Raw genomic sequence first — 24,962 nt, 5'->3', positions numbered from 1 at the left:
GGGATGAGGGAAATCAATGAATTCCTGAAACAAAGGTCCGGGGGAGGGGAGAGTGTCCCAGCACAGGAAAAAGTCCAGGCAGTGACGTGTGGCAGGCAGAGCAGTGCCGGCCACCCTGAGAACAGAGACCTATGCAGTGCCCTGGAGCCTCTCACCCACCTCCACCACCCACCGTGAGTGAAACCCTCTTCTGCAGGGACCTCTTGCCCAGCCCCATGATAGGGGGGTGTGAGGGGAGTGGGCTGGTGCTGTGGGCAGGAGCATATGGACCCCTGCCCTCACTGTCTCAGGACAGGCAGGTTCTCCAGCAGCGGGGCTTGTTTTTGGGGTCATGTCTGATGTGACCCTGGGGATGCCAGTACCCCTTGAAGTGGCACCATGCCCTCAAACAGCAGCAAACCTAGGCAAAACAGCCTTGCCAGGCATCTGGGAGGACACAGGAGGATGCAGCAGGGTCCCCATTGGGACCCTCTGGACCTACAGTCCTCTCAGGGCACGGGGGGTGATGCCTGTCTCCATCCTGCAGGTGGTCCCCACGACCACCCCATGTTCCGTTCACGCCGTGCTGGGCTGGTGCAGAGGCTGTGGCGGCAGCGCTGTGCAGCAGCCAGCCCTGAGGATGGCTCCAGTGCCCTCAAACCAGCAGCGCATGCCCTCTTCAAGAAGCTGAAGGACGAGGAGCTGGAGCTGCTGGTGCAGGTGGTGGAGAGCCGGGGCGCCTGGGAGTCCGCCTGCGTTTTGGCACCACGGGGGGATCCACGAGGGGTTAAGCAGGGACTACCCCCTCAAGTCCTGCTCTGTCGCCTCTTCCGCTGGCCTGATCTCCACCAGTCCCATGAGCTCAAGCACTTCTGCTACTGCACAGGGGGCCAGGGGGTCTGCGGGGACTTGGCTGTGCTGTGCTGCAACCCCCATCATTTCAGCCGCCTGGCTGTACCTGGTGAGTGCTGGGCAACACTGGAGGCTGCCTAGCCCATGCAGGCTCTGACCCCTGCACTCTGGAATGTCTCAGGGCTCCAGTGGGGCAGGATGTACTCCCAGCCTCTCATTTCCTTCTCTCTCCCCTGCAGAAACCCTGCCACACTCCTACTTGAAGGCATCCTGCAGTCCCTCCTGGCCAGATGAGCCCCAACCCCCCAGCACTCAGCTCCTGGAGTTCAGCTACAATGGTGGGGACTGGTGCGGTAAGATGAGCCCACCACACTCCACAACCCTCTGCCACACCCAGCAGGCAGGAGAGCACTGGGCAGGACTGAACCCCTGAGTCAGAAGCAGAGATTGGAGGGGCAGAACATGAAAATCAGGGAATGGAACCAGCAGTCACTCCCGGCAGGAGGAAAAGATGCTGGCATGGGATGAGGGGTTCCTGCTGGGGGAGCAGCCTGGGCCCAGACACAAACAACCCTCCCCCCCCACCACTGAAGCTCCTGTTATTTTTGGCAGCACCATGCTCCCTGCTGGAGGAAACGCTGCCTTTGGGGACACACACAATGTGTCTTGACGCACACAGCCCCAGCTCCCGCCTGGCTGCTGGCCACCAAGGCCACTAACTGCCACTGCCCCATCTTCCCCTCCCCCACCAACCCCCCCTCACAGCCCTCCTCCACCCCTTCACCATGGTACTTGGGGGCTGGGAACAGCTCCAGAGACACACACAGTGCAGGACCCTGCACTGAGGCATCCCTGGAACGCCACAGCCTTCTTTCTGTCCTCATACGCCCTCTGTGCCCACTCCCCTTGGCCCATCCAGCTGCTTGGCTCAGTCATGTCCTGGTGGTGACAGCTCTGCTCTCCCCTGCCAGACACCAGCCTCTCGAGGAGCACCATCAAGGATGGCTGTTGGTGCAAACTGGCTTACTGGGAGTACCGGACACGTGTGGGGCGCCTCTACGCTGTGCATGAGGCATCAGTGAATGTCTTCTGCGAGCTGCCATGGGGCAGTGGGTTCTGCCTGGCCCAGCTGCCAGCTGCCTACCGCAGCTGTGCTGTCCGGCGGGCACGTGGCAAGATTGGCCAGGGGCTGCTGCTGAGCCGGGAGCCAAGTGGTGTCTGGGCATACAACCGCAGCGAACACCCCATCTTTGTCAGCTCACCCACCCTGAGCCCCCCTGGTGCCTGTGGGCTCACTGTCCTCAAGGTGCTGCCTGGCTACTCGGCAAAGGTGTTTGATTATGAGTGGGCAGGGGACAGAGGGGGCTGGCAGCTACCTGGGGAGGGACCCTGTGACCCCCACTGCATCCGCATCAGCTTTGCCAAGGGCTGGGGACCCTGCTACTCCCGGCAGTTCATCACCTCCTGCCCATGCTGGCTTGAGGTCCTGCTGAACCAGCCATGCTGAGGCTGGGGCTGGTGGGGGCTGCCAGGGAGCTCCCCCAAAGCAGGTTTGCAAGCTGGAGGGCCCTTCTACTGTTCTCCAGCCTGTGTCTTCCAGGGCTATGTTGCAGCAGGATCATCCTGGCTCTGGATACTGTCTGAGCATTGACTAGATGCAGTGCCCCCCCTGCATGGCTGCCAGCACCTGCTTCCCCCAGCCATGGGGCTTTCAGTGACACAGGGCGCTATTTAATAGCTTTTTAAAAATATTATTTTAATGTTCAAATTTATATTAATTTATCTATTTTTGTAAAAAAAGTAAAGCATAAGGCAGGAGTCCCCATTGTCAGGGCCAGGCCTGGGGGGTGGCATCCAGGGCCATTGGGGACAGGGAGAGCAGGAGAGAAGGGAGGTGGAAGAGAGTGGGGAGGAGAGGGGAGCTGTGGGCCTAGGTGTCACTGCAGAAAGTGCAGTGCAGAAAGGGGAATGGGAGTGAACTGGCACGGCTGGGGAGGTGGGGCAGGTGAGCACAGCTGGAGTGTGGGGCAGGTTAGAACATCTGGATAGGTGTGAGGCAGGTGGAATGAGGGTGGGGGCAGGTGAGCACCCCTGGGGTGGGGACAGGTTCAGGGTTACACAAGGTAGGTACCAGGCCCGAGAGATCCTTCAACCGTCCTGGCGGCATGGGGGAGCCCCGAGCAAGTGCAGCCGAGGGGATCCCGGATTGCCCGAGTCGTGTCTGCTGTTTTTAACCCAAATAAACGGTGCTACCGGCACCAAGAGGCCCCGTGTCCCTACGCGTATCGGTGCCGCCCACGGGGTTCGGCTCCGGGAACCAGCAGTGCCCTCTGCAGGCAGCTACCGCGGGCCGCGATGACCACCCGATCCTTCCTGCCACGCCACCGGCCCGGCTGAGCCCGCGGCCCCCGCCCGGCCCCGGTCTTGGCCCCGCCGTGAGAGGTGAGTGCGACCGCACCGTCGGCGTCGCCTCGGGGCAAGCAGGGAGAGAGAGACATCGCAGGCACAGCCGCAGGCAGTGGCAGAACGCAGCGGCTATGGCGAACCGTGGCCCGAGGGGGACGGGCGGGGAGCGATGGAGTCGGGGGTCGGTGGCATGCGGAGGGTGAGGTAGTTCTGAGGGTTCCTCCCTGCGCCCCTCGGAAGCCCGAAGCCTGGCGGACCGGTACCCTCGACGGGGATGCAGGTGCACGGTCAGAGGGACAGAGCTGGGGGGAGCGAAGCGGGCGGCTGAGCGAGGCGCGGCGGCAGGTGCCCGGTGCCGGGGCCTGGCGAAGGGGGGTGGTCCCGTTCTCGGCCCCGACGCAGTGTCCCGGCGCGGCGCCCAGGCGCGGCCCCGCCACCCACTGACATAACGTCTGCGCGGGGCCGTGTTTGCCTTGGCAGCGCTGGAGCGGCGGTGGCTCCTCACACTTTCCGCTAGCGCCGGGCAGTGGCCGCGCTCCGAGCCAGGCGCGGGGGGGCGGGGTGAGCCAAGGTGAGCCTCGGGCCCACCGCTGCCTCCCTGAGCCGGCAGCGGCCAAACAGGTTGCGCGGGGCCCGCGCCCAGGCACCTGCGAAGGAACCACCCCGCTGGGGGCCGCCGCACCCCGCTCCAGTGACGCCGAGAAGAGGGGGCTGCTCCCCGCGCCGCGCCCCTCCGCGCCCCCGCCTGCCAGGCGCCCGGCACCCCGCGGTGCCACGTTCTCCTTGTCCAGCTCTCCGTACCCCCTGGCCCGCCACTCCAGTACCGCGGTGCCTGCTTCTCGGTGCCCGGTTCCCTGAGCTCGACTCTCCGCCCCACTACCTCACCCTATGCACGGTTTCCCATGCCCGGCACTCCAAACGCTCCCTCGGTACACACTTCTCGGTTGTTACCCCCCCGTGCCCGGTTCCCCGCCCCCCGTGTCCGTGGGGCGGAGCGGGCAGTGCCATGCCGGCCCCGGCACTGGGCGGCCGCAGCGGGCGGGGCGCGCTCGGCGCCTGGCACCGCACTCGGCGTCAGTGGGGCCGTACCGGGGCTGTCCCGTGCTCTCCTCCCCGGGCCGAGGGCCGACCCCCGCCCGCTCCCGTTACCCTGACTCAGCTGCCCCCAGCCGCGCACCCCGGTCCCGGGGGCCCGCAGGACCCCCACCCTCCCGAAGGGGGCGTGGCGGGGCTGATGGGCGGGGCATCCCACCAATCGGACGCGTGCCCGCCGGTGCGCTGCCCAATGAGCAGGCGGAGGCGGTCGCTTCCTGGAGCCCCGGCGGCGGCGGCGGCGGCAGCGGCAGTGGCAGTGGCCGGGAGGCGGGCGGGGCACGGCGGCGGCAGGTGAAGGTGGAGGCGGAGCTGTGGCTCCGGGACCGCTCTGTGGCTCGGGCGGGGCGCGCAGGTGAGCGGCGGTGGGTGGGAGCGGACAGACCCACCGGCGGGGCTGCGCGGAGGTACCGACCTACCGGCAGCGGGATCGGGACAGGGACCGGTGCGGCGACCGCTTTTGCCGCCCAGTTGTGGTGAGTCGCGTTGATTTGGGATGCTGCGGGCGGGCACGGCTGGCGCGCGGATCGCTGCACAGCCCCTCTCTCCCCGCCCGCCGCAGGAGCCGATGGACACGTCGCCCGTGGGGCGGGGGGTGTCACTCGTGGGCTGTTCCCGGTCCCTGCGCACGGGGCTGCGGGAAATCTGTGACATCGGCAGGTCCCCGCTGCGTGCCGGGGCGGCTGCCAAGCCGCCGCTCTGGTCCTGTTGCGGTGCTGCTCTGTCCAGCCAGGGTCCCCCGCAGGTCTCCCACGGGTGACTGGGTGCTGCCACCCCACGTTCCTAATCTGCTGAGCGTCTTGGCGGCATGCCTGGTGCACCGGGTAGGGACAGCACCGTTGCAGGAGGAAGGCAACTCAAGGAGCTCCTTCTGCACCGGTATTGGTAGACCTGGAGGGTATCCCAGTGTCCCAGCACGCTGTGCCACGCTGGTGAGCCCTGTACCTGGCACACTGCCAGCAGCAGTGGGTACCTCACTGCTCGGCTGTGCAGTGGTCCCCACTGGGATCGGTGTCGTGGTAGCACCTGCTAAGCACCGGTGGACTCTGCCCCGTGTGCCCAGCCCTGCCGTACCTGTCCTCGTCCCCCTGGCTGGCTGCCCCTGGCCGCTGTTTGCCCGGGGCGGGGTGCGGTATTTACCCTCCTGCCGGAGCAGATCCACGTCTTGGGCCACAGCCGCCCTAGATCCGTGGCTGCGTTCACTTGGCGAGGGGACACAGTGCCAGTTTTGTCGTGGGGTGAGTCGCAATGTACCTCAGTTTCTCCCACCACAGGCGGGCTAGTAAGAGTGGGGAGCAGGCTGGGATCCCCGGCACTGCCGGAGGCACACGGCAACTGCAGTGACTCAAGGCTTCAGTGGCGATGCTGGTGCTGGGTGCAGAGGAGGGACTGAGCTCAGGAACTTAAAGTGGATGCATGGAGAAGGGTAAACTCTGGCACAGCGCAGAGTGTGGGGCAGCAGGGCTGGGAGTGCCCATGCCGGGGATGGGTGCAGAGGTGAGCATAGGGAGGTGACAGGTATATGTGTGGGGGGGCATATTAGTGTTGGGTCCTGGGGGCCCTCCAAGATGCCCTGTCTGGCCTCAGGCTGCCCCCAGCACTGTGGTGCTGAGCCCGAGGCTGTGGCAACATGGCTCTGCCAGCTGGTGCCGTGCACCCTCAGTGCACACGTGGCACGAGCACGACAGGCCTGAGCACACAGGGGCGGAGAGTGGGCACAGCAGGGCATGCGGGACCAGTGCAGCCCGTGCTGCACCCCAGCCCTTGAGGGGTGGCTGCTGCCCTATGCGTGAAGCAGGAACTTCTCCTTCAGGGCAGGCAGTGGATGATGAAACCAGGGAGAAATCTCTCCTGGCAGCGTGTGGGCTGCTGGCAGGAGCCCCCGGGAGCCTGCGCTCCCCCAGCGCCATCACCACTGCCTTCCCATGGTGCCGGTGGGAGCGGCCGTCCCGTCTGGAGGATTGGCGCCCGCCTGGCTCCCCGTGGCAGCACTGGCGTCCCTGACATGCCCCAGGAGCTGCATGTCCACACCCCAGCAAGCCCCAGGGCGGTTAGAGGACCTGGCAAGGGGCTGGGCTGAGACCCGTCAAACTTGCTCTGTGCCAGCAAGATGGTGCTTGGGTAGCCATGCAGGCAGGGTGGGGGGGTGGTGGTGCCGGGGCTGTGGCCACTGACCTTCAGGGCACCTGGCCATGCTTCGTGCCCAGGGCTGGGGAGGTCAGTTGACGTGGAGGTCAGGATGGTGCGGTGGGAGCCATGGTACCTGGATGACTTGTATCCTCAGAGCTAGTGGCATGACTTGATGGAGCCATGGGCAGGCAGGGGGACCAGTCAGGGTAAGGGAAAATGAAAGCAGGTGATGCGGAAGGAGAAGTAGGTCAGGCGAGCTCTGGCCTCTCCTGGCAGCCTTGGCTGCATGCTTCACTCTGCTGAGCTGTCTCTATCATGTCCCCAGGCTCCATGGGCAGCAGCTGGAGTGGGGAGTGGGTAAGAAGGTCCTGCTGCCAGGTCCCAGGCAGGTGGGTGCCAGGCACTGTCTAAACTGAACACCAGCAGGGTGGAGAATGTGGCTGTGTTGGCTGACATTCGTTGGGTACAGTGGCATCCCAGCAATTTTGCTTTGATTCTCCTCCCATGGGCAACCATCAGGGCATAGGGCTTGGAGCCATAGCAAAAGTGGACAGGAGGATCATCAGCCCCGCTGCAGGGCCAAGGAAGAGAAGGGAAAAGACTCCTGTGTCCTGCTCAGGCGGCACAAGGCAGCTGGTGTGCTGCAGACATCGTGGTGGGCCTTGGAGACAGCTCCATGTCCCACAGAGGGGCTCCACGGAGGCTGCCCCTGCCTGCTCCACTGTGGAGCCATAGGGCCATTGCCCTCCCCCTGGTGCAGGGCTGGCTGGGGTCTTATCAATGGCACTATGTGAGTGACTGTGGCAGGCATGGCCTCACTGTCAGTGCTGTGTGGGCTTGGGGGGGGCAGGGGGGGATTAGAATCGCCTGCCCCCCTTCCCTCCCCGGGATCAGCCGTGGGCAACAGGGAGCTGGCAGCAGGCAGCTGCCGTGGGGGCGGAAGCCGGGCTATTTTGGAGGGTGTGGAGGGGGGGCTGTGGGCTGGCACTGTCCTTGCCAGGTGACCCCACCAGGACCAGCACCACCCTGGTGCCAGAATGGAGCACTGGGGCCCAGCCTGTGCCACTGGCAATGCTCAGTCTCCGAGGTACTGTGAGGACATGAACCCTGCATATTGAGTAGGAGGTGCCACCAGCTGGGGGGGCCCCTTGGGGCCATGCAGCACAGTGGGACCCAGGGGGTCTGGCTGCCCTCCAAGGGGTTCCCGTGACTGTGCTGCAGGGCCAGCCATTCCAGAGCCAGCTCACCCTGGGGCTAGCAAGCAGGCCCAGTTGTAGGTGAGCCTGCCTGTCCCAGGATGGTTGCTGGCAGAACCCTTCCTTCCTTCCTTCCTTCCTTCCTTCCTTCCTTCCTTCCTTCCTTCCTTCCTTCCTTCCTTCCTTCCTTCCTTCCTTCCTTCCTTCCTTCCTTCCTTCCTTCCTTCCTTCCTTCCTTCCTTCCTTCCTTCCTTCCTTCCTTCCTTCCTTCCTTCCTTCCTTCCTTCCTTCCTTCCTTCCTTCCTTCCTTCCTTCCTTCCTTCCTTCCTTCCTTCCTTCCTTCCTTCCTCCCTTCCTCCCTTCCTCCCTTCCTCCCTTCCTCCCTTCCTCCCTTCCTCCCTTCCTCCCTTCCTCCCTCCCTCCCTCCCTCCCTCCCTCCCTCCCTCCCTCCCTCCCTCCCTCCCTCCCTCCCTCCCTCCCTCCCTCCCTCCCTCCCTCCCTCCTTCCTTCCCTCCTTCCTTCCCTCCTTCCTTCCCCCCTTCCCTCCCCTTTCCATGTTTCTGCCTGTGCCTCAGCCATCTCCTTCACACACTGGGAAGGCCAGAGGTGACACACAGAGGCCACATGCCCTGGGCAAGCATGTGGCCATGGCAGGCCATGCCCTGGCAGGCCAGGGTGCTGCTCTGTGTCAGAGGTGATGCAGGAGATGGGATTGTCCATCCTGCTGTTGGAAGAGGAGCTGGGATGAGGCCATGTTCCATCACTGGTGACACTGGGTGCCACTGGCCAAGGCAAGGGTGGAGCTTGGAGGAGGATGGATGGATGGATGGATGGATGGATGGATGGATGGATGGATGGATGGATGGATGGATGGATGGATGGATGGATGGATGGAGGTTAGCCTATCTTCCCCACAGGCCAGCACCTCCCCACCTGGCCCTCCATACAGGCAGTCCTATGCCCCCCCAGCCAGGGCGAGCAGCAGTTTGTGGCCAGTGCCTGGGTGGTTGCAACACCCCCAGGGTGGGGGGGCCACGGTGACTCACCCCATCCTGGCCACCAGTAGGAACCCTGACTCAGGGCTGCGTGCCCATGCCATGCTATGCCCCTCCCTGCCTGCCTCGCCCACCTTATCTCCCGCCCTTAGCACCTGGCACACCTGGGCCAGGGGGGACTGGCGCCATTCCCCTCCTTTATGGGGAACAAAGGGCAGGGGAAGGGTTGGCAGCAGGTGCCACATCCCTCCTCCTTCCCTCCCATCCTCCCTCCCTCCCTCTCGCAGATGCTGTCCAGGGCTGTGCTCTCTTTTGTGTCTCCCATTTGGGCAGCTGGTTGGCCTGGAGCATTGGGGCAGTGTCGTGGGCAATGCTGCTCACAACCCTGCTGCCACTGGCTCTGTGCTGCCTGCCCTCCGGGCACTGGGCAGCTCGTGTTCTCTGGCTCCTGCCCAGCACATGGTCCACAGTGATGGGAGAGGTGGGATACCATGGAGGTACACTGGCGATGTCCCTCTGTCCACCTGCCATCTCCACTGCCTGCCCATGGGTTCTTGCACAACCTAGCTCTTTCCATAAACATTGCTGGGGCTGGGCCAGAGGCCCTTTGCTGTCCAGCTGGTGTGGGACTCTTCCCCTTTCTGCTGGCCTCCTGCTACACACAGCACCAGCATGGTGCCTGGAGCCTATCCAGGGCCATGCCAGGGTGCTGCTGTGCAGGTGCCCCTGACCGGTCTGGCGTGGGTGGCCTGGGCGGGTGCTGGTGCTGGTGGTGGGGTGTGGGGTGCACTCTCCAGGCTGCTAATTGCTGTTTAGCTGGGGACAGAGGGTGTAATTATGGGGGGATTGCGTGAATCTGCAGTCTGGATGGGGAGCCCATGAGTGCTCCTGCCCAGAGAGTGGAGGGGATCAGGCAGCATAGTCCAGCTGGGCCGTCACTGCTTCCCACATTCCCCATGGGACCTCAGGAGCACACTCCAAGGGCAGAGCAGAACAAGAATCCATAGGACTGGGGGGTGGCTCCAGGGCTGGCCGGGCAGGCTGCAGCATGCTGCACTGAGCCCTGCCCTGCTCCCGCCAAGCGCAGGCACCCTCCCAGCTCGGCCAGGCTGGCGACGGCCAGTGGCGAGCACCCAGCGCCCTGCCTTGGGGCAGAGGAGAAGGTGAGAGCCTGTATGATGCCTCGGCACGGGGGAGAGGGGCAGACGGCTTGGAGACAATGCTAGTGGCGGGGAAGGCATACTTATGGTACAGGGTGCCTGTGCTGGCAGTGCTGGGAATTTTCTCCTGTGGGTGTGGGCCAGGAGATGCGCCCTGCCTCATTCCGGGTCGGCACCCCGCGATGGCACAGTACCGGCCACAAAGAGTTAATGCCGTGTGTGTTCTGGGAAGTGGGGCTGGGAGGTGCGTGACCCGGGGTGTGGGCGTCGACTCCTTTTGAGGTGGGATCCTGAGCTCAAGTGCAACGGGGAGCGGGGCCAAGTTCACACAGCACCCTGCTTTCCCCTCCCTGCCACTCGCAGGCTGCCAGCCTGGCCGCGACGCAGCGCTGAGCCACTCCGGGACACGGGGCAGGTGAGCTACACACCCACCCTGCCATCACTGGCTTGTATGGTGGAGGAAGTTGTCAGGGGGGGTGGGGACCCAGTGTGGTACCACTAGGCACTTGGAGATCTGGGCCAGCTGCTTTGGCACCAGTAGGCTGTGAGATGTTGGTGTTGCCTGAGCACTACACTACCCTTGCTGGTGGTGGGTTGGTTTGGGTTGGTTTGGGATGGGATGGGTGGTAAGATCTGGGTCACTTTGGTTTGGCAGAGCAGGGCCCACACCCTACAGTGGCAATGTCAGGCAGCTGGATGTGGCAGTGGGGTAGGTTTTGACAAAGGAGGGGGCCAGGATGCCAGCACAGTGCCAGCAGGCTGGGTGGGCGGCATGGGGACTTTGCTTCTTGTCCCTGCCACAGATACCAGGAGTGGCTCTGGCAATATCGCTAGTCCTGCTCCTTTGTAACAGGAATGCCCTGTGCCCGGCCTCTATGGCAGCTATCGTGCCGGGCTGGCACTGGGCCCCAGCTGCAATGCTAGCTGGGCACTGAAGTGAGCCACAGTGCCCCAACCCCTTCTCATTGCCAATGGCTAATGTCCCATGGCTGCATAGCACATGGCTCTGCCTGGGATCTCTGTGGGTGAGCTGGCCAGTATCGGGGGCCTGAACAGTGCCATGGGGCTCACTCTCAGTGCTGTGGGATGGGGGACTGTTTATCCTCTTTCATGTCCAAACCTTTTGTCTCATTCTTTTCTTGTTTCAAAGACCCTACTTCCTCCAGCAATGGGACCCCCAGCATATGCTTGCTACAGGCTCACCAACTGAGCCAGACCCCGGCCACCACCTTCCCTGTTGAGCCGACGGAGGGACTGCACAGCCCCTGCCATGCAGCCACACCACCCTCCACACTGTGGCCATTGGCACAGGGCCATGCTGCTCCCAGTTGGTTTCAGGCAGGGCAGTAGCAGGGTGGGGGGCTTGCACAGCCCAGATTCCTGGGTCTACGTCCCAGTTCCCAAAGGGCGAGAGGCCCCATGGGGTGAGGGGCTGGGGCAACACTGCACTGCGCTCCCCTTCCTGGGTGACTCATTCTCCCCAATGGGGCTGTGAAGTCCCTCGATAGCATTTGTGACTCTTGTGACTGAAATAAGAGGCACTTGGCAGCAGCCCAGGGTGGGATTGTGTTCCCCAGGGCCTCTGTCCTCCTTCGCCATAGGGGAATAAGTCAGGAGATTCCCCCAGACACCCCTTCCCACCTTACAGCTCCCACTGTGCTCCCACTGGCCCAGTCATCAGCGCAGGCTGGCATTGTGCCCTCAGCCAGGGTGCCATCCCCACTTGGTGGCATGGGACACAGCCCATCCCCATGCAGGATGGGTGCTGCAGGGGCCCCACCCCACTGTCCACGGCTCTGCTTGGGTGGCTGGACCCTTAGGATGGAGGGAGCTGGCAGGTGGGTGGACCCTGGCCATGGTTGTTGGCATGGGCTGGCAGAGGGATGTCAAGGTGACCCAGGCAGACATTGTTCCTGCTGCCACCCAACCTGCTTGGGAGCTAGCTCAGTATGGGGAGCAACTCCCCCTTCCCTCAGTCCCATTTGGATGCTGCCAAAATGTGCTCAGCCACAGCATTGATGTAACTGAGAAAGCTCTGGCATGGTGAGGACATGGGCATCACCGCCTGCCCCCTCCCAGCCATGATCTCCAGCACCAGCCAGGGAATACTGGGGTCCCGGGGGCGGCTCCAGTCCCCTCACACCTCATCCTCTGCCATTTCCTTATCACTGCGGTGATCTCCTCGACGGCAGCACCCGCTCAGCATGTGACTTCACTCCAGTGAGGAGGATGTGCGGGGGGTGGGGGTGTCAGCAAAAGAGCCGTAATAGGTGGTTTGGTGCGATGGAAAATCCCCCTCCTGTCACCACTACCTCGCCCTCACCCTACCCCAGCCCTGCAGCTGTGTCTGCTGGCATCGAGTCCTGTGGCTGCTCACAGGGGTCCCAACTCCCTTACCAGACCTCTGCTGGCAGTTTCTGTGGCATTGGTAGCACTGAGGCTGTATCCATCTGCACAGTGACAGGATGAGGCTGGTGACCATGCCTGTCCCTCAGAGCACCCTGCCACCTGCTGGGATATGATGGGGTCTCAGCCGCTGCCCTGCGTCCAGACACCCCAGGCACATGCCATTGGGTGCCATCAGTCTTGTGAGTCTGTGGGTGCCCTGTGCCCAGGTGTCTTGTGGGGCTGGAGGTGCTGTGGGGACCAGGGCAGCTGTTGCTGAGGGAGGCAGTGTTGGAGAACACAGTGCCACCCTATCCTGTGACCATTGCCTGTGACAATCCTGGGGGTCCATGGGGCTCTGGGCCACCTTGGCAGGCGCCACATCCTTGTCATCCCTCTCCAGCTGCCCAAGTTGTGGCATGGGGTACTTGCCCCCCTACTTAATCCTGCCCCTGCAGCTAATCCTGCCTAATCCCACGGGGGACTGTCACTGCCTGTTGGCTCCCAGGGCCCTGATGGTTTAATCACCCCTAATCCGATCACCCCCACCTCAGCAGGCAGAGGGGACCTCAACCAGTGGTGGGATGAACTCCTGCCAAGGAGGGGGGCTTGGCCGTGGGTGCTGGCGCCAGCGTCCCAGGCGGTCGGCACTGCCTGGCTCCCAGTTTCAGGGGTGGCTGCTGCCTGCCGTGCCGGTCGGGCCTGCTCGGCAGCGGCTGGGGCGGCTCCACAGCCGGTTGCTCCGGGGCCTTTCCCAGCTGCCTGCCGAGGCAGCCCCAGCTGGCAGCCACCCAAGCGCAGGGAGTGGCCGGCTTGGGGATGGGCCCCTGTGCCGGGGGCCGTCAGCCGCGCCGCCCCTCCATGGGCAAGAGGGGGCACGTCACCCACGCCCTCCTGCCAACGGCACAGTGTGGCTTGGCACGGCATGGTGGGTTTGGGGTGGACGGGCCTGGCATGGCTCAGTGTTGCTGTCATGGCTTAATGATGGCAAATGCCACATGCCACTGTCCACCATGGCTAGGCTTGGCATGCTACAACTCTGGCAGCACCAAGAGCCACAACCCAGAGGTGGTACCCACCTCTGCTTCCCCCAGGCTGCAGTTGTTAGACTCCCATCCCACTGTCACTCAGCAGTACCAGTGTCACCCAGCAGCCTGGCTGGCCACAAGGGCATGGTATCACACAGGGCAGGTTGCAGCCCTGTAGATGCCACTGCTGCCTGCACCCTGCCTACAGGTTGTGAGGGTCATGGGCTCTCCCTTCCCACCTGTGCCGGCTCCACATGAACACATGGGTCTCTGGTGCTGCACCATGGGGACCACAGTGGGAGTGTGAGCAGTGCTGGGTTTAGGGCTGAGGCCAAGCTCTGCCAGCCGCAGCGTGGGAAAGGCCTGACTGGTGCAGGCTGGGCTTGGCTGGGCGAGGAGTGGCCCCGGGCTGGGGCACAGAGGGGGAGGGAGGGGGCCCAGTCCCAACCAGGAGCGGGGGCAGGAACCGGCAGCACGAGTGCTGATCCTAATCTGCCGTGGCAGGAAGTGTGGCCCCTGTTCCCAGCCCAGATGGGCTCCATGGGACGGCCCCCGGCCCTCAGAGTGCTCTTCCCAGCATTTGCCCACCCACCCATGCCTCCTGCCAGTGAGGCCCACGTTTCCAGGATGGGGTTGCTCGGAGGCAGTGGCTGCACCTGGCCATGGCAGTGGGCTGGGGGGATTGTGGGTGGGCTGGCACAGGAAGTGCTGCACCTTGGTGCTATTCACAGGCCCCATGCTGAGATTTCCCCCTTTGCTGTGGTGGTGCGGGTGGCTGGGTGCTGGTGGTAGGGAAGGAAGTGTGGGGGCCTGTGGTGGGGGGGCTTGTGCCTGCCAGCCTTTACATAGCATGGAGGGAACTGAGGGCAGACCGCGGGCCCCAAGCCTACCACAGTTTAGTGTCCCACTGAAACCCAGTACCACCCAGCACGTACATGGAGGGTTCCCGGTGCCCTGGCTTCATGGCAGCAATGCTCCAGCTGCAGGGTTTCTTCCAAGTGCTCTCTCCTGAGAGCGATGAGCCTCTATCAGTCAGGCAGCATCCTATCCTTCCTGCAGGTGAGGACGATGGCCAGCCCAGAGGATGACCTCATCGGCATCCCCTTCCCTGAGCACAGCAGCGAGCTGCTGAGCTGCCTGAACGAGCAACGGCAGCTGGGGCTGCTCTGCGACGTCACCATCAAGACTCAGGGGCTGGAGTACCGCACCCACCGTGCTGTCCTGGCTGCCTCCAGCCGCTATTTCAAGAAGCTTTTTGCAGGGCCGGGGCCAGGGCAGGAGGTCTGTGAGCTGGACTTTGTGGGGCCAGAGGCACTTGGTGCACTGCTGGAGTTTGCTTACACAGCCACGCTGACTATAAGCAGCGCCAACATGGGTGAGGTGCTGCGTGCTGCCCGGCTGCTGGAGATCCCCTGTGTCATCGCTGCCTGTGTGGAGATCCTGCAGGGCAGTGGGCTGGAGGCTCCTGGCCCCGATGATGGCGACTGCGAACGTGCCCGCCGCTACCTGGAGGCTTTCTCCACCCTCCCCGAGGGTGAGGTGCCTGCCCCACCGCCCCCCCGCCCCACCCCCCGGCGCAGCAAGAAGACCCGCAAGTTCCTGCAAGCCCGTGGTGCCCGGCTCAACAACCATGCCGAGGAGCCACCCACTGAGGCTGAGGGCTCTGGCAGCTCCCCGCTGCCCGCTCCATTGCCCTCGCCCCCTCTGCCTGAGGGGCTGCCCCTGCCCTACGACAGCTTCGAGCTGCCTGAGGAGGAGGAGCTACCCCCACACCCCTTCCCCTTCCCCTACCAGCCCCCCCTGTCCCCTGAGGAGGCCGCTTCTGATGATGACGCCATTGACCCCGACCTGATGGCATATCTGAGCTCACTGCACCATGAGTCGCTGGCGCCCGGGCTGGATAGCCCCGACAAGCTGGTGCGCAAGCGCCGTTCGCAGATGCCCCAGGAGTGCCCCGTTTGCCACAAGGTCATCCATGGTGCCGGCAAGCTGCCTCGCCACATGCGCACGCACACGGGCGAGAAGCCCTTCGCTTGCCAGGTCTGCGGAGTCCGATTCACACGGTGAGTGCTGCTGGATGGACTTTCCCTGCCTGATATATACCAAATGACGTCCCCTATGGCATTCCCCCTGCCAGTCCTACCGGAGCCTGGCCGCAGGCTTGGCATGGTTCTTGGGGGTCTTCTGCATCCCCTGACTGCTGCCAGACCAAACTGGGGTACCTGATGGCATACTGCACAGCACCCCTCTGCCAGTGCAGTGCAGATTCAGAGGGTCTTCTGCACCCCATGAGTGCTCTGGACCAACACAGGGTACCCAATGGCATCCTCCGTGGCACCCCTTGCAAGTTCTGTTGTGGTTCAGTGGGGTTGTGGAGCCTTGCACCTCATGAGGGCTGCTGGACTGACCTAAGGTACCCAGTAGCATCTCTTGTGTTGTCCCTCTGCCATACCTGCTGGTGAAGTCAGGTCAATGGGTGTTCTGCACTCTCTGAGTGCTGCCAGATCAACCAAGGCCTGATACCTGTGATGGCACCCATAACATCATCTGCCAGCCCCAGCATGGTTTTGGTGCAGGTCCAGGGGAGTCTTCCACACTATGTAAGCACTGCCAGACCATCCTGGGGTACCCAGCAGCATGCCCCCTTCCAGGAGCCAGCTGCATCAGCCATGCAGCTGTACAATGGTCCCCTGCCCCGTCAAGCACCCAGAACCCTGTGCCCTGCAGAGCATCCCTGCTGTCCCTTGCTGGGCTTTCAGCATCACTGCCCTCCCCGCTGTGGTTGGATGGCATGTCAGCTACTCAATGCCAATATCTCCCTGTGTGTCCCAAAATCCAGGAATGACAAACTGAAGATCCATATGCGGAAGCACACAGGTGAGCGGCCCTACTCCTGCCAGCACTGCAGTGCCCGCTTCCTGCACAGCTATGACCTGAAGAACCACATGCACCTGCACACAGGTGCCCGGCCCTATGAGTGCTACCTCTGCCACAAGGCCTTCGCCAAGGACGACCACCTCCAGCGGCACCTCAAGGGCCAGAACTGCCTGGAGGTGCGGACCCGCCGCCGCCGCCGCGATGAGCCACCTCCACCACCCACTGGGCCCCCTGGCCTCGACCTCTCCAATGGGCGTCTGGAGGGGCTGCGCCTCTCCATTGCCCGCTACTGGGCTCCAGGGCAGCCTGAGGAAGAGGAAGAGGAGGTGGAGGGTGAGGAAGGGCCACAGCCAGATGGTACTGTGCCGGTGGAGACGGCATAGGGCTGATGCTACGGCAGGTGTCGTGCTGTTCCATGCCGAGCTGTATCGTGCCCACTGGGGTTTCTATTCCTGTTTTTCCTGTCACAGTTCATTCCTAGTTATGCAAAGGGGGAAACTCCCCTCGGCCTATTTGCACAAGGGGGTGGGAGGCCCCTACCACCCCCCACCATTCCCAGGCCCACCTGGTCGTGCCCAGTGGGTGATGGGGGGATTGGGACTTCAAAATCCCCCCACCAAACCCCTCGTGGATACCAGGACTGGGCAGGGGCACCCATGGACCAAGGCCCTCCCCCAGATGGGGAGAGCCCCCCCCATCCTCTCCCCAGTCATGAAGGGGGGGGCACTGCCCTGCGCTGTGCATAGCTTGTCCCTACCTCCCCACTCCAAGCAGCCCCTCCCCGGCGAGCCCCCCTCGCCCCTGCACTCCTGGCTGCTTTTTCTTGGTTGCACTATTTGGGTGAGCCCACCCGGGTGTGGGGCAGCCCCGGCCCCCCCCAGACCCTTCCCCCTTCCAGAAGCCCCCGGCCCTGTGGGACCCCCCTTCCCTGGGGTGGCCAGGCCCCCACGGTCACCCCTCTGTCCTTTGCACATGCCCCCCGCAGGGCACAGCCTCCCTGGGGATGTGGGGGACCGGCACTATTTGTCTACGAGAAGAGTTTTATCTATATTTAAAAAGATGATGTAATATATTCCCCCCCACAGCCCCTCTGCTGCCAACCACCAGCGCTGCCCGGACTCCACATCTGCCATGGGATGCCGGGAGGGGTGATGGAGTCGGGGGGGCTCTGGTCCTATCATGGCTTTAAAGTGCCTTATGGTGAACTTGAACCTTTTCGGCTACTTGAACCTCTCTGGTGTCAGGAACCAAACAAACCATGGGCGGGCGGCCCCCGCCCCTCCAGGCCGCCTCTGCCTGTTTGTATGTCTGTGTTTGTTGTTTTTTTTTTTAAACGAAGGCTGCTTGGTAATAAACGGAGAAGCAGGGACTTCCCGCTTGTCCAGTTGTCTGTCCATTCTGCAACCCTGTCCTGGAGCAGCTCAGACTGGGGCCACTTTGGGGCTGGGCACAGTGACATTGAGAGTCTGGGGCACTGCAGGGATGGGGAGGGGCCACCATGTGTGGGGAGAGGGACATTGAAGGGTGTGGGTCAGCATGGGGTTGGGGCACCACTGGGATGGTAGTGGGGATACCATAAAGGCTGGGGACAGGAATGTGTAGGGGCTGGAGCACAGTGGGCATGGAGATAGTGGCACCAAGGTGCTGGAGGTGGGAACTCAGGGACATTGGGAGGCTGGTGTCACAGCAGGGATGGAGCCAGGGGCAGCGTGGAGCTGGGGTATCACAAGGTCAGGACCACCACGGAATGATGGATTCCAGCTCAGAGTACCAGGACTGTGGTGGTTGAAAACCAGGTGATTTATTCACCAGCCCTTCCCCACCCAGTGACTCTCACCTTCTGCTGCACTGGTGGAGCTCCAGCCACATCCCAGCACCTGGAGACGTGTTTTTGCTGCCACACGGCACTATCGTGCTGTCACTGCGCCCTTGCCCTCACTTTCACTGTTCTTGGCCTGCTGCTGGTAGTTGAAGTCTTGCTGGGAGAGAGGAGCACAGTGTTGGCATCAGCATCCCCAGTGCTGGGGAGAACAGGGGGCATTACCACCTCCACAGCCAGCCCTCACCTGCAGAGCAATCTTTGCTGGTCACCCCAACGCTGCCCATGTCACTCTTCTCGCTGTTTTCCTCCTCCTGGGCTCACAGGTGGGCAGCTGTTCTGGGGGGAAGTCTCTGGCCCTTTATCATGTCCTTGATGCGCTGCAGCAGCTGCCGCCCTCGCTCCTGGCCCCGCAGTGCCTGCACAGCACCCAGCCACAGCCTCGGCGTCTCCTCGTCACTGGAGTCCCTGCAGGGCCAGGAGAGGGCAGGGGTGAGCTGCAGCCCCCCACACCCGCTGCAGCCCTCCAGGCTCGGGAGGGCTCCCAGCACCCCTCTGCTCACATCTCCTCATCCCCAGAGTCCGGGTAGCTCAGGGGGGCCATGCAGACGGAGCAGGTGTTGTTCAGGGCTGCGTAGCACTCACTGAAATACAATCCTGTGGAAAACGGGGCTGTCAGGAGGGATGTGGAACTTTCTGAGGAGGGGTCTCCAAGCTGTGGGGGCTCCTACCTTTGCAGCCAGGTGTGATGCAGGTGCTGAAACCCAGCAGCTAGATGCCCAAGAAGCAAGTGAGGCAGGTGAGGGCAGGAGACTTGTGGGAACAGGGTGATGCTCTATGGGTTAATGCCATCCTGGGGGTCCTTTACACAGACCCTTGGGCATACCACTGATTTCTTCCATCCCACCAGGGGTAACTTACCTGTATTCATAAATCTGCCATCAACATACTGGTTTTGCCTGGTTCCTGTAAAGGTTCATCCCCTAAATTCTGGCATCTTGACTACTCCTCGGTGTGCAGCCAGTCATATTGAAAAGGTCCTTGCTTTTCAGTAGGGAGAAAAATGGCTTCATTTAAAGTTGATGTCACACTCGTAACTCCTTCTCTCCCTGGTCCATTAGCACAGCTTGGTATTTTGCCAGTCAGCTTAGAGAGATCTGACGTCCTTTTGGATTCCGAACAGCCAGCATTGGGACTAGTACAGTTAGTGATCATCCCAAAGTGAATTTCTGGGCCTCCTGCATCATTAGGATGGTGACTGCTATGGCCCATAAGCATGCTGACCATCCAGTTGCTTGGAGAAGGATGTCACCAGCCTTTGCCAACTTCCAAGAAGCTGTGTCATCCCCACAGAGGATACTTGTTGCCTTTTGTGCATACATCATGAAAAGGGTTTAGTACTACCTGGACGGCCTAAAGCTGGTGCTTCCATGAGCATCCTTTATGGTGTTAAGACTGGTTCAACATTCTCAGGGCAATTCCAGCAATTCTTCAGGGTCTTTGATTGCCAAATAGAGGGGGTTGACTATTGGTCCAAAAATTTTGAATCTGTATGGGGCAAAATCCTGCCACTAACAAAACTCCTGTTAGTTATCATTTAGTCCTAAGAGCTGCAATTTGGAATATCACTACTTTTTTCCTTCTCCCAGAGCTCATTGTCCTTTTGATACCTTAAAGCTAAAGTTTTCGTCTTGCCTTTTTTTCTGGAAATTCCAGCAAGTCCCAAAAAGTTCTGCAGGCTTATGGTCACTTTCAAGGAGTTCCTGGTCCGCTCCAATTAGGATGTCATCTACACACTGTAAAAGAACACGGTTACTTTTTTTTCCATTGTTCTACTTCTTTTGCCAAAACCACCAAATAAAGTGGGCTTATTTTTGAATCCTTGATCCTGCATCTTTCTTCCAGCCACAGGATTCTCTCATTCATAGACAAAGATTGTTTGACTTTGCTTATCTACTGGGATGCAAGGGAAAGCATCCTTTAAAGCCAAAACAGTAAAATAAGAGTTTGTTTCCAGTACTGAGGTTAACAATCCATAAAGATTTGGTACAGTTGGGTGTATATCTGTGCATATTTGATTGATTGCTCTTAAAGTTATATTAATCTGCACTCTCGAGAACAAGGCTTCTTTACCTGGAGGAAGGCATCTAAAAGTCAGATGACATTGTCTGAGTATGTCAAATTGTAAGAATGTGTATGTCAATCGCTCCAGACCATTTTGTGCTTCTGTCTTTGTAGGATATTTATTCATTGTAATGGTTGAACTTTTGGTTCTGAGCTTTTTCTCTTAACTGGAGACATATTCTTCGTTTTACCTCATTTTCCTGTGGCCCATGCGGATCACTGCATTTGAAATGGCATCCAGAATATTTTCTCCAATGTCCTCCGATGGTTTACACATTAACAGGCAGATCTGAGCTTTCCAGCCTGTCTCAGGTAGAATGTGAAGCTGCATGGTATTCTCAGAAAACGTTTAAGGTTTTGTGCATTTAAGTTACAAAATACATCTCATCCCAGCAAGGGAAGGGGGCATTATGGCATATATAGAAATAGCTGAGGTATTTTAGTGTCACCAGCTATACATGCCATGGGTGGTAGGCATGGCTACAAAGCTCATTTTCCTGCTGCTTCAACAATCTGTACTGGAACTTTCCTCAGCAGGCCCTTGTACCAAGTTACTTTGGAAAGTGTGGCTCCACTATCCATACAAAAAGCTAGTGTTTCATTCCCTAGCTTTACTGGAACCAGAGTATCAACTGGGTAGGCCCTGATATTTTCCCCTGGTCCCCTTCCCTCACTGTCAAAATCCTCCACCATCATAACATTTACCTCTTATAACTGACCCCTCCTGTCAACAAATAGCACATTCAGGCCAAGACCCCCAAACCCTTCCTCTTCTTTCTCCTCCAACACCATTCTTCCTTCTTCCACGGTAAAAAAGTTTAGCCCTTAAGTAGTTACACTGCTCCCATCCCATTGATTGATTAAGGCTCACTGACCAGTGTTTCCTTCTGAATTATGTGGAGATTGATCCCAACGATCAGTTACACTGATAAATCTACACCTTTTGTAAAAGCAGTATGAAAAGGGAACTTGCCAATAAAGAAATTCCATCCACCCAACCACTCTTGCTTGAATAACTCTGGAGCATTGCACTTTGGATTTGCTCACTTCTATGATGCTGAAGAAGATTTGGAGGAGTCCCTGATCATCTGGCTGGTGCCCAGTGGAGTCCTGTTGGTTCTGATTCTCCATTGCTAGGGGCAGCAAGAGGATCCAGGCAAGGCCTTCTGGCCACCCCAGCTGAGTCACCATAATGTCTCCTGTCCTGGTTTAGGGCAAATCTGTGAGGAAACCTCCAAATGGGCCCCTCCAGAAAGCAAATCCAAGCAGCCGTCCCCCCCTATCTGGTCCGGGAAAAAGTTTCCTTAGAGGAAAGTGGAAAAAACCTGTTTATTCAACAAGCAAAGTGTTCACAAGCATAAAAAATTAATAATATCAAACAATAAAACCTCTCGCCATCCTGAAGAGAGATGGCAAAATTGAGAAAGTCATTGCCGTGGGTTGTAGGTCAGCTTGCCCAATCTCTTATCAGTCCCTCCAGCACTGGAAAATGCTGTCCTGGGCCCCAGTGGGCCACAGGCCTGAGCTCTGGGTGTTTTTCTGTGTTTTCATCCAGAACAGGTTTAAACAGTTTCAAGAAAAAGAAAAAAAAGACCCCAAAATAATAACAATAAAACAAACAAACAAACAAACAAACAAACAAACAAACAAACAAACAAAAAAACCAGTCCAGGAAAATTCTCTGCCTCAGCTAGCTAAAAACTAACTAAAAAAGCAAAGGAGAGCTCTCTCTAACTGTCTGTTCATAGACAATGCAGTCCAGTGTCTTGAGTTGTAATATGTAATCATAAAAGTGTATTCTATTTGCCATCTGTTGAAACTGACTGGGGAATTGTTTTTTTTTTTTTTCCTTTTGTATAACCCATTCCTCATAACTCCGGGGTGGGGGGCAGGGACAGGTGCCTTCTGTTAATGGGCCGGCTGTTAAAACCAGGAGGAGCAATTTTCCTTATCTCTTCCACAACCTGTTCTCCCTCCAGGGGGATATCTTCTGTTAATGGGCCATTAAGGCTCACCACGGTGACTGATAAAACTAAACCATCCCATTGTGAGATGCTCCACCCAGTGGGAGGCACAAAGCATTCCTACCTGGATAAAACCTGAGACTCAGAACACCGAGGCAGCATGTTTTCCACTGGATTTCCCAGAGGAAGACTGGACCTGTCTCACCACCAGTAGACCCTTTCTACTGGATCACCTCTACTCCAACAGAACTACATCTGTTACTCCAAGAGGATTTATTTCGACTGCTTCCAACACCCTGACCAACAGGGTGTCAGGTAATATTCTGACTCTGTTAGGGTTTTTAGGATTTTTGTTTGTCTGCTTTTTTTTTTTATTTTTTTATTTTGTACTACTATATTTGTATTTTTAATATTCCTAGTAAAGAAATGTTATTCCTATTTCCATATCTTTGCCTGAAAGCCCCTAATTTCAAAATTATAATAATTGGAGGGAGGGGGTTTACATTCTCCATTCCAAGGGAAACTCCATCTTTCCCTGGCAGGTACCTTGTCTTTCCAAACCAAATCATCCAAGAGCAGAATGCAGAGCAGTGAGTGCAGTTTCTGCAAACTAACTGTGCGCTTCTTTTTTCTCCCCCTTTGCTCTCAGAACCAGTCTTAAAGGTGTAGAACTTAATATTCAGCATAAATAGAACAGACAATTGGGGATACAAGCATCACAAAGTCACCCTAGGACATCCCCAAAGTGAGTTCTTTCCCACAGAGTGCCAGGAACTGATCTACACCTAAAGCCAGGATATTTGTTTTCTCTGTGTCTCTGTGGAGATGGATGCTGGGTAGTGAATCCTCAGGTGCCAGTCACCCGCTCTGATACACTTCAAAGAGCAACAGATCCACATTTTCCATAAACACCATAATCTATAGCTATGAATAAGGTATGGATCATGTGTAGCCCTGGCTGCAACTTTGTCTCTTCTTAGAGATCCAGTGCAGGAGTATTTACTGCGCGTGCCCTCTGGGGAAGGGCATCAAAACCTGCTTTCAGGTTATTGGGGAGGTGGAGATAGCTGCTAGCTGCCATTCTTAGAGCTTTGGACCACTAAGTTACGTCATTACAGAGCAATGTGAGCGTTGGAAAAGGAAGTCAGGACTTCAAAGGATGTGAAGGCAATCACACAAGATCTAATTATACTTTAGCACAGTGGTGCAATGAGCAGCAATGCAGTGCAGAATGACTGTAGAACAGCAATATGTGGTGGCACATATTGCTCACAAACAAAGGCATAGATATGGGAAAAATAAGATTTCAATTTCCCAGTCATATTCACAGGAGACTGAGGAATAGGATGGAAATAACTTGAGTGAGTCCTCAGACTCCAAGGTTGAGCTTTAGCCAGATTTAGAAGAATGGGAGGTGGTAGAAGCACAGCTCCTCATACAAATGGAGGCACAGAGGGATCTGCTAGATGGCGGGGTGCACTTATACTCCAAAATGGAATTTTTGGATATCTATCAGCAGAAGAGAGGAGAAGACAAACTGATATGGATTTTGTGAGCTTGGAATAGTGGGACTGTGTCTGTCCACTTATTAATTGATGAAAAAAATATTGAGCTCTATAGGCAGTAAGGATCAGATATACTGGGAATGTGCTCAGTGACAAAGTATCAGGGGTCATATTGGACAGAATATTGCCATCCCTATGCTGTATCAAGGGTTGTGTGCAGCAGTTTTAATAGCATATGCTGTTAAATTAGTGCCATCCCTCAGAAGATGATGTTCAAGGCAGAAGGCTTTAGTTTCCTGCAACAGATGGGGATGGCTCATGCTCTGATTACAGGATCTAGTCCGGATGGGGCAGCAGTAACTAAAAGTATCAAAATACAGCTTTTGAGAGGGGCGCTCATTTAACTGAAGACCTTGATTACACCAGCCGTCACAGTGCTACTAGTAATATATGTGTCCTAGTAAATACGTTAGGGGAAATTTGGGCTCTAATTTCAGAACCAGCTGTGCAGGTGCTGAATGAAAATCATCTGGCAAAACTGAAGACTTGCCTCATATGTGATGAGGAAACAAATGTTGAATGATTGTGTGCAAATCAGTGTCCCATGATCAGAAATAAATAGGATCTTAACAGCAAAAATGGTTCATCATTGAGAGAAGTCAATGCCTGTACAAAAAATTCTTCTCTTTCAGCCCGTCACCTCACACCAAGACACTATCCGGCAAGTGCTATAACGGCAGAAATGGACCAAGAAGAAAGTTGTTTGGCAATGGACAAAGAAACAAGAAGAAGCCTTTGATTCTGCAAAAATGTTTTGATTCAGCAAGCAAAATTACACACTCCTAGGCAAGGAAATCCTTTTGAATTGAAAGTAACAATTCCAGGCAATAAAGCCTTATGGGGATTTTGGCAGACAATGAGGCTGAAAAAGTCAGAAAAAATCTCTGGGATTTTGGTCCAAGGCATTGCAAGGCTCTGCTATACATTATAACCCAATGGAAAAATGAATTAAAATTGTAATTTGGGCATTGCAAGAAACAGAAAGACTTACAGGCCAAAATACTGTGACTGTACTGTCAGTATAAAACATGGTGAGGACTGAAATTCTTTCAGATGGAGTCTCTTCCAAAATGTTAGAATAAGTGGAATTGTTTACATCAATGGATTCTGTGCTAGGACTGCAACCTATGAATCTAGAAACGACCATTTATATAACAACCCATGACAATGCACTATGGTTCTGTACTCTGCGTTCTCCCCTTCTACATCCTCTGTTAGTGTAATATTCTCAAGTTCCTGTATTTTAGGTATCATTGATAATTTTCTGTGCCTTATTTAGGGGGGATAGTACTGGAACTCTGTTACTGGTGTCGCAAACCAAACATGAAATTGAAGTTCAATCTGAAAAAGCACAATTCACAGCCCTTCAATATCTGCGGGCAATTATCCC

The 24,962-nt window shown here is 58.0% G+C and overlaps 2 protein-coding genes across 8 annotated transcripts; both read left to right on the top strand.

Annotated features, from left to right (window-relative positions):
* Window positions 1-27: 27 nt before the first annotated feature.
* Window positions 28-2,338, top strand: LOC134562934 (mothers against decapentaplegic homolog 6-like). 2 transcript variants are annotated; one of them, XM_063420592.1, is made up of 4 exons: window positions 28-173; window positions 527-940; window positions 1,071-1,169; window positions 1,803-2,338. In XM_063420592.1, exons 2-4 carry the CDS (start codon window positions 547-549, stop codon window positions 2,336-2,338), a joined length of 1,029 nt encoding a protein of 342 aa, XP_063276662.1. In that variant the 5' UTR covers window positions 28-173; window positions 527-546. The 2 variants fall into 2 exon arrangements, with proteins under 2 accessions (XP_063276662.1, XP_063276661.1); XM_063420591.1 differs by having other exon boundaries at window positions 1,071-1,184.
* An 810-nt stretch (window positions 2,339-3,148) lies between these two features.
* On the top strand, window positions 3,149-17,469 carry ZBTB7B (zinc finger and BTB domain containing 7B). 6 transcript variants are annotated; one of them, XM_063420579.1, is made up of 3 exons: window positions 3,149-3,273; window positions 14,283-15,286; window positions 16,063-17,469. In XM_063420579.1, the coding sequence occupies exons 2-3, from the start codon at window positions 14,292-14,294 to the stop codon at window positions 16,481-16,483; spliced, it is 1,416 nt and encodes a 471-aa protein (XP_063276649.1). In that variant the 5' UTR covers window positions 3,149-3,273; window positions 14,283-14,291; the 3' UTR covers window positions 16,484-17,469. The 6 variants fall into 6 exon arrangements, with proteins under 6 accessions (XP_063276649.1, XP_063276645.1, XP_063276647.1 ...); XM_063420575.1 differs by lacking the exon at window positions 3,149-3,273 and adding an exon at window positions 4,120-4,623; XM_063420577.1 differs by lacking the exon at window positions 3,149-3,273 and adding an exon at window positions 4,529-4,684.
* The last annotated feature ends 7,493 nt before the right edge of the window (window positions 17,470-24,962 follow it).

Source organism: Prinia subflava, chromosome 31, assembly GCF_021018805.1.
Source record: "Prinia subflava isolate CZ2003 ecotype Zambia chromosome 31, Cam_Psub_1.2, whole genome shotgun sequence".
Lineage (NCBI taxonomy): Eukaryota > Metazoa > Chordata > Aves > Passeriformes > Cisticolidae > Prinia > Prinia subflava.
This window is presented reverse-complemented; position numbering and strand designations above follow the sequence as displayed.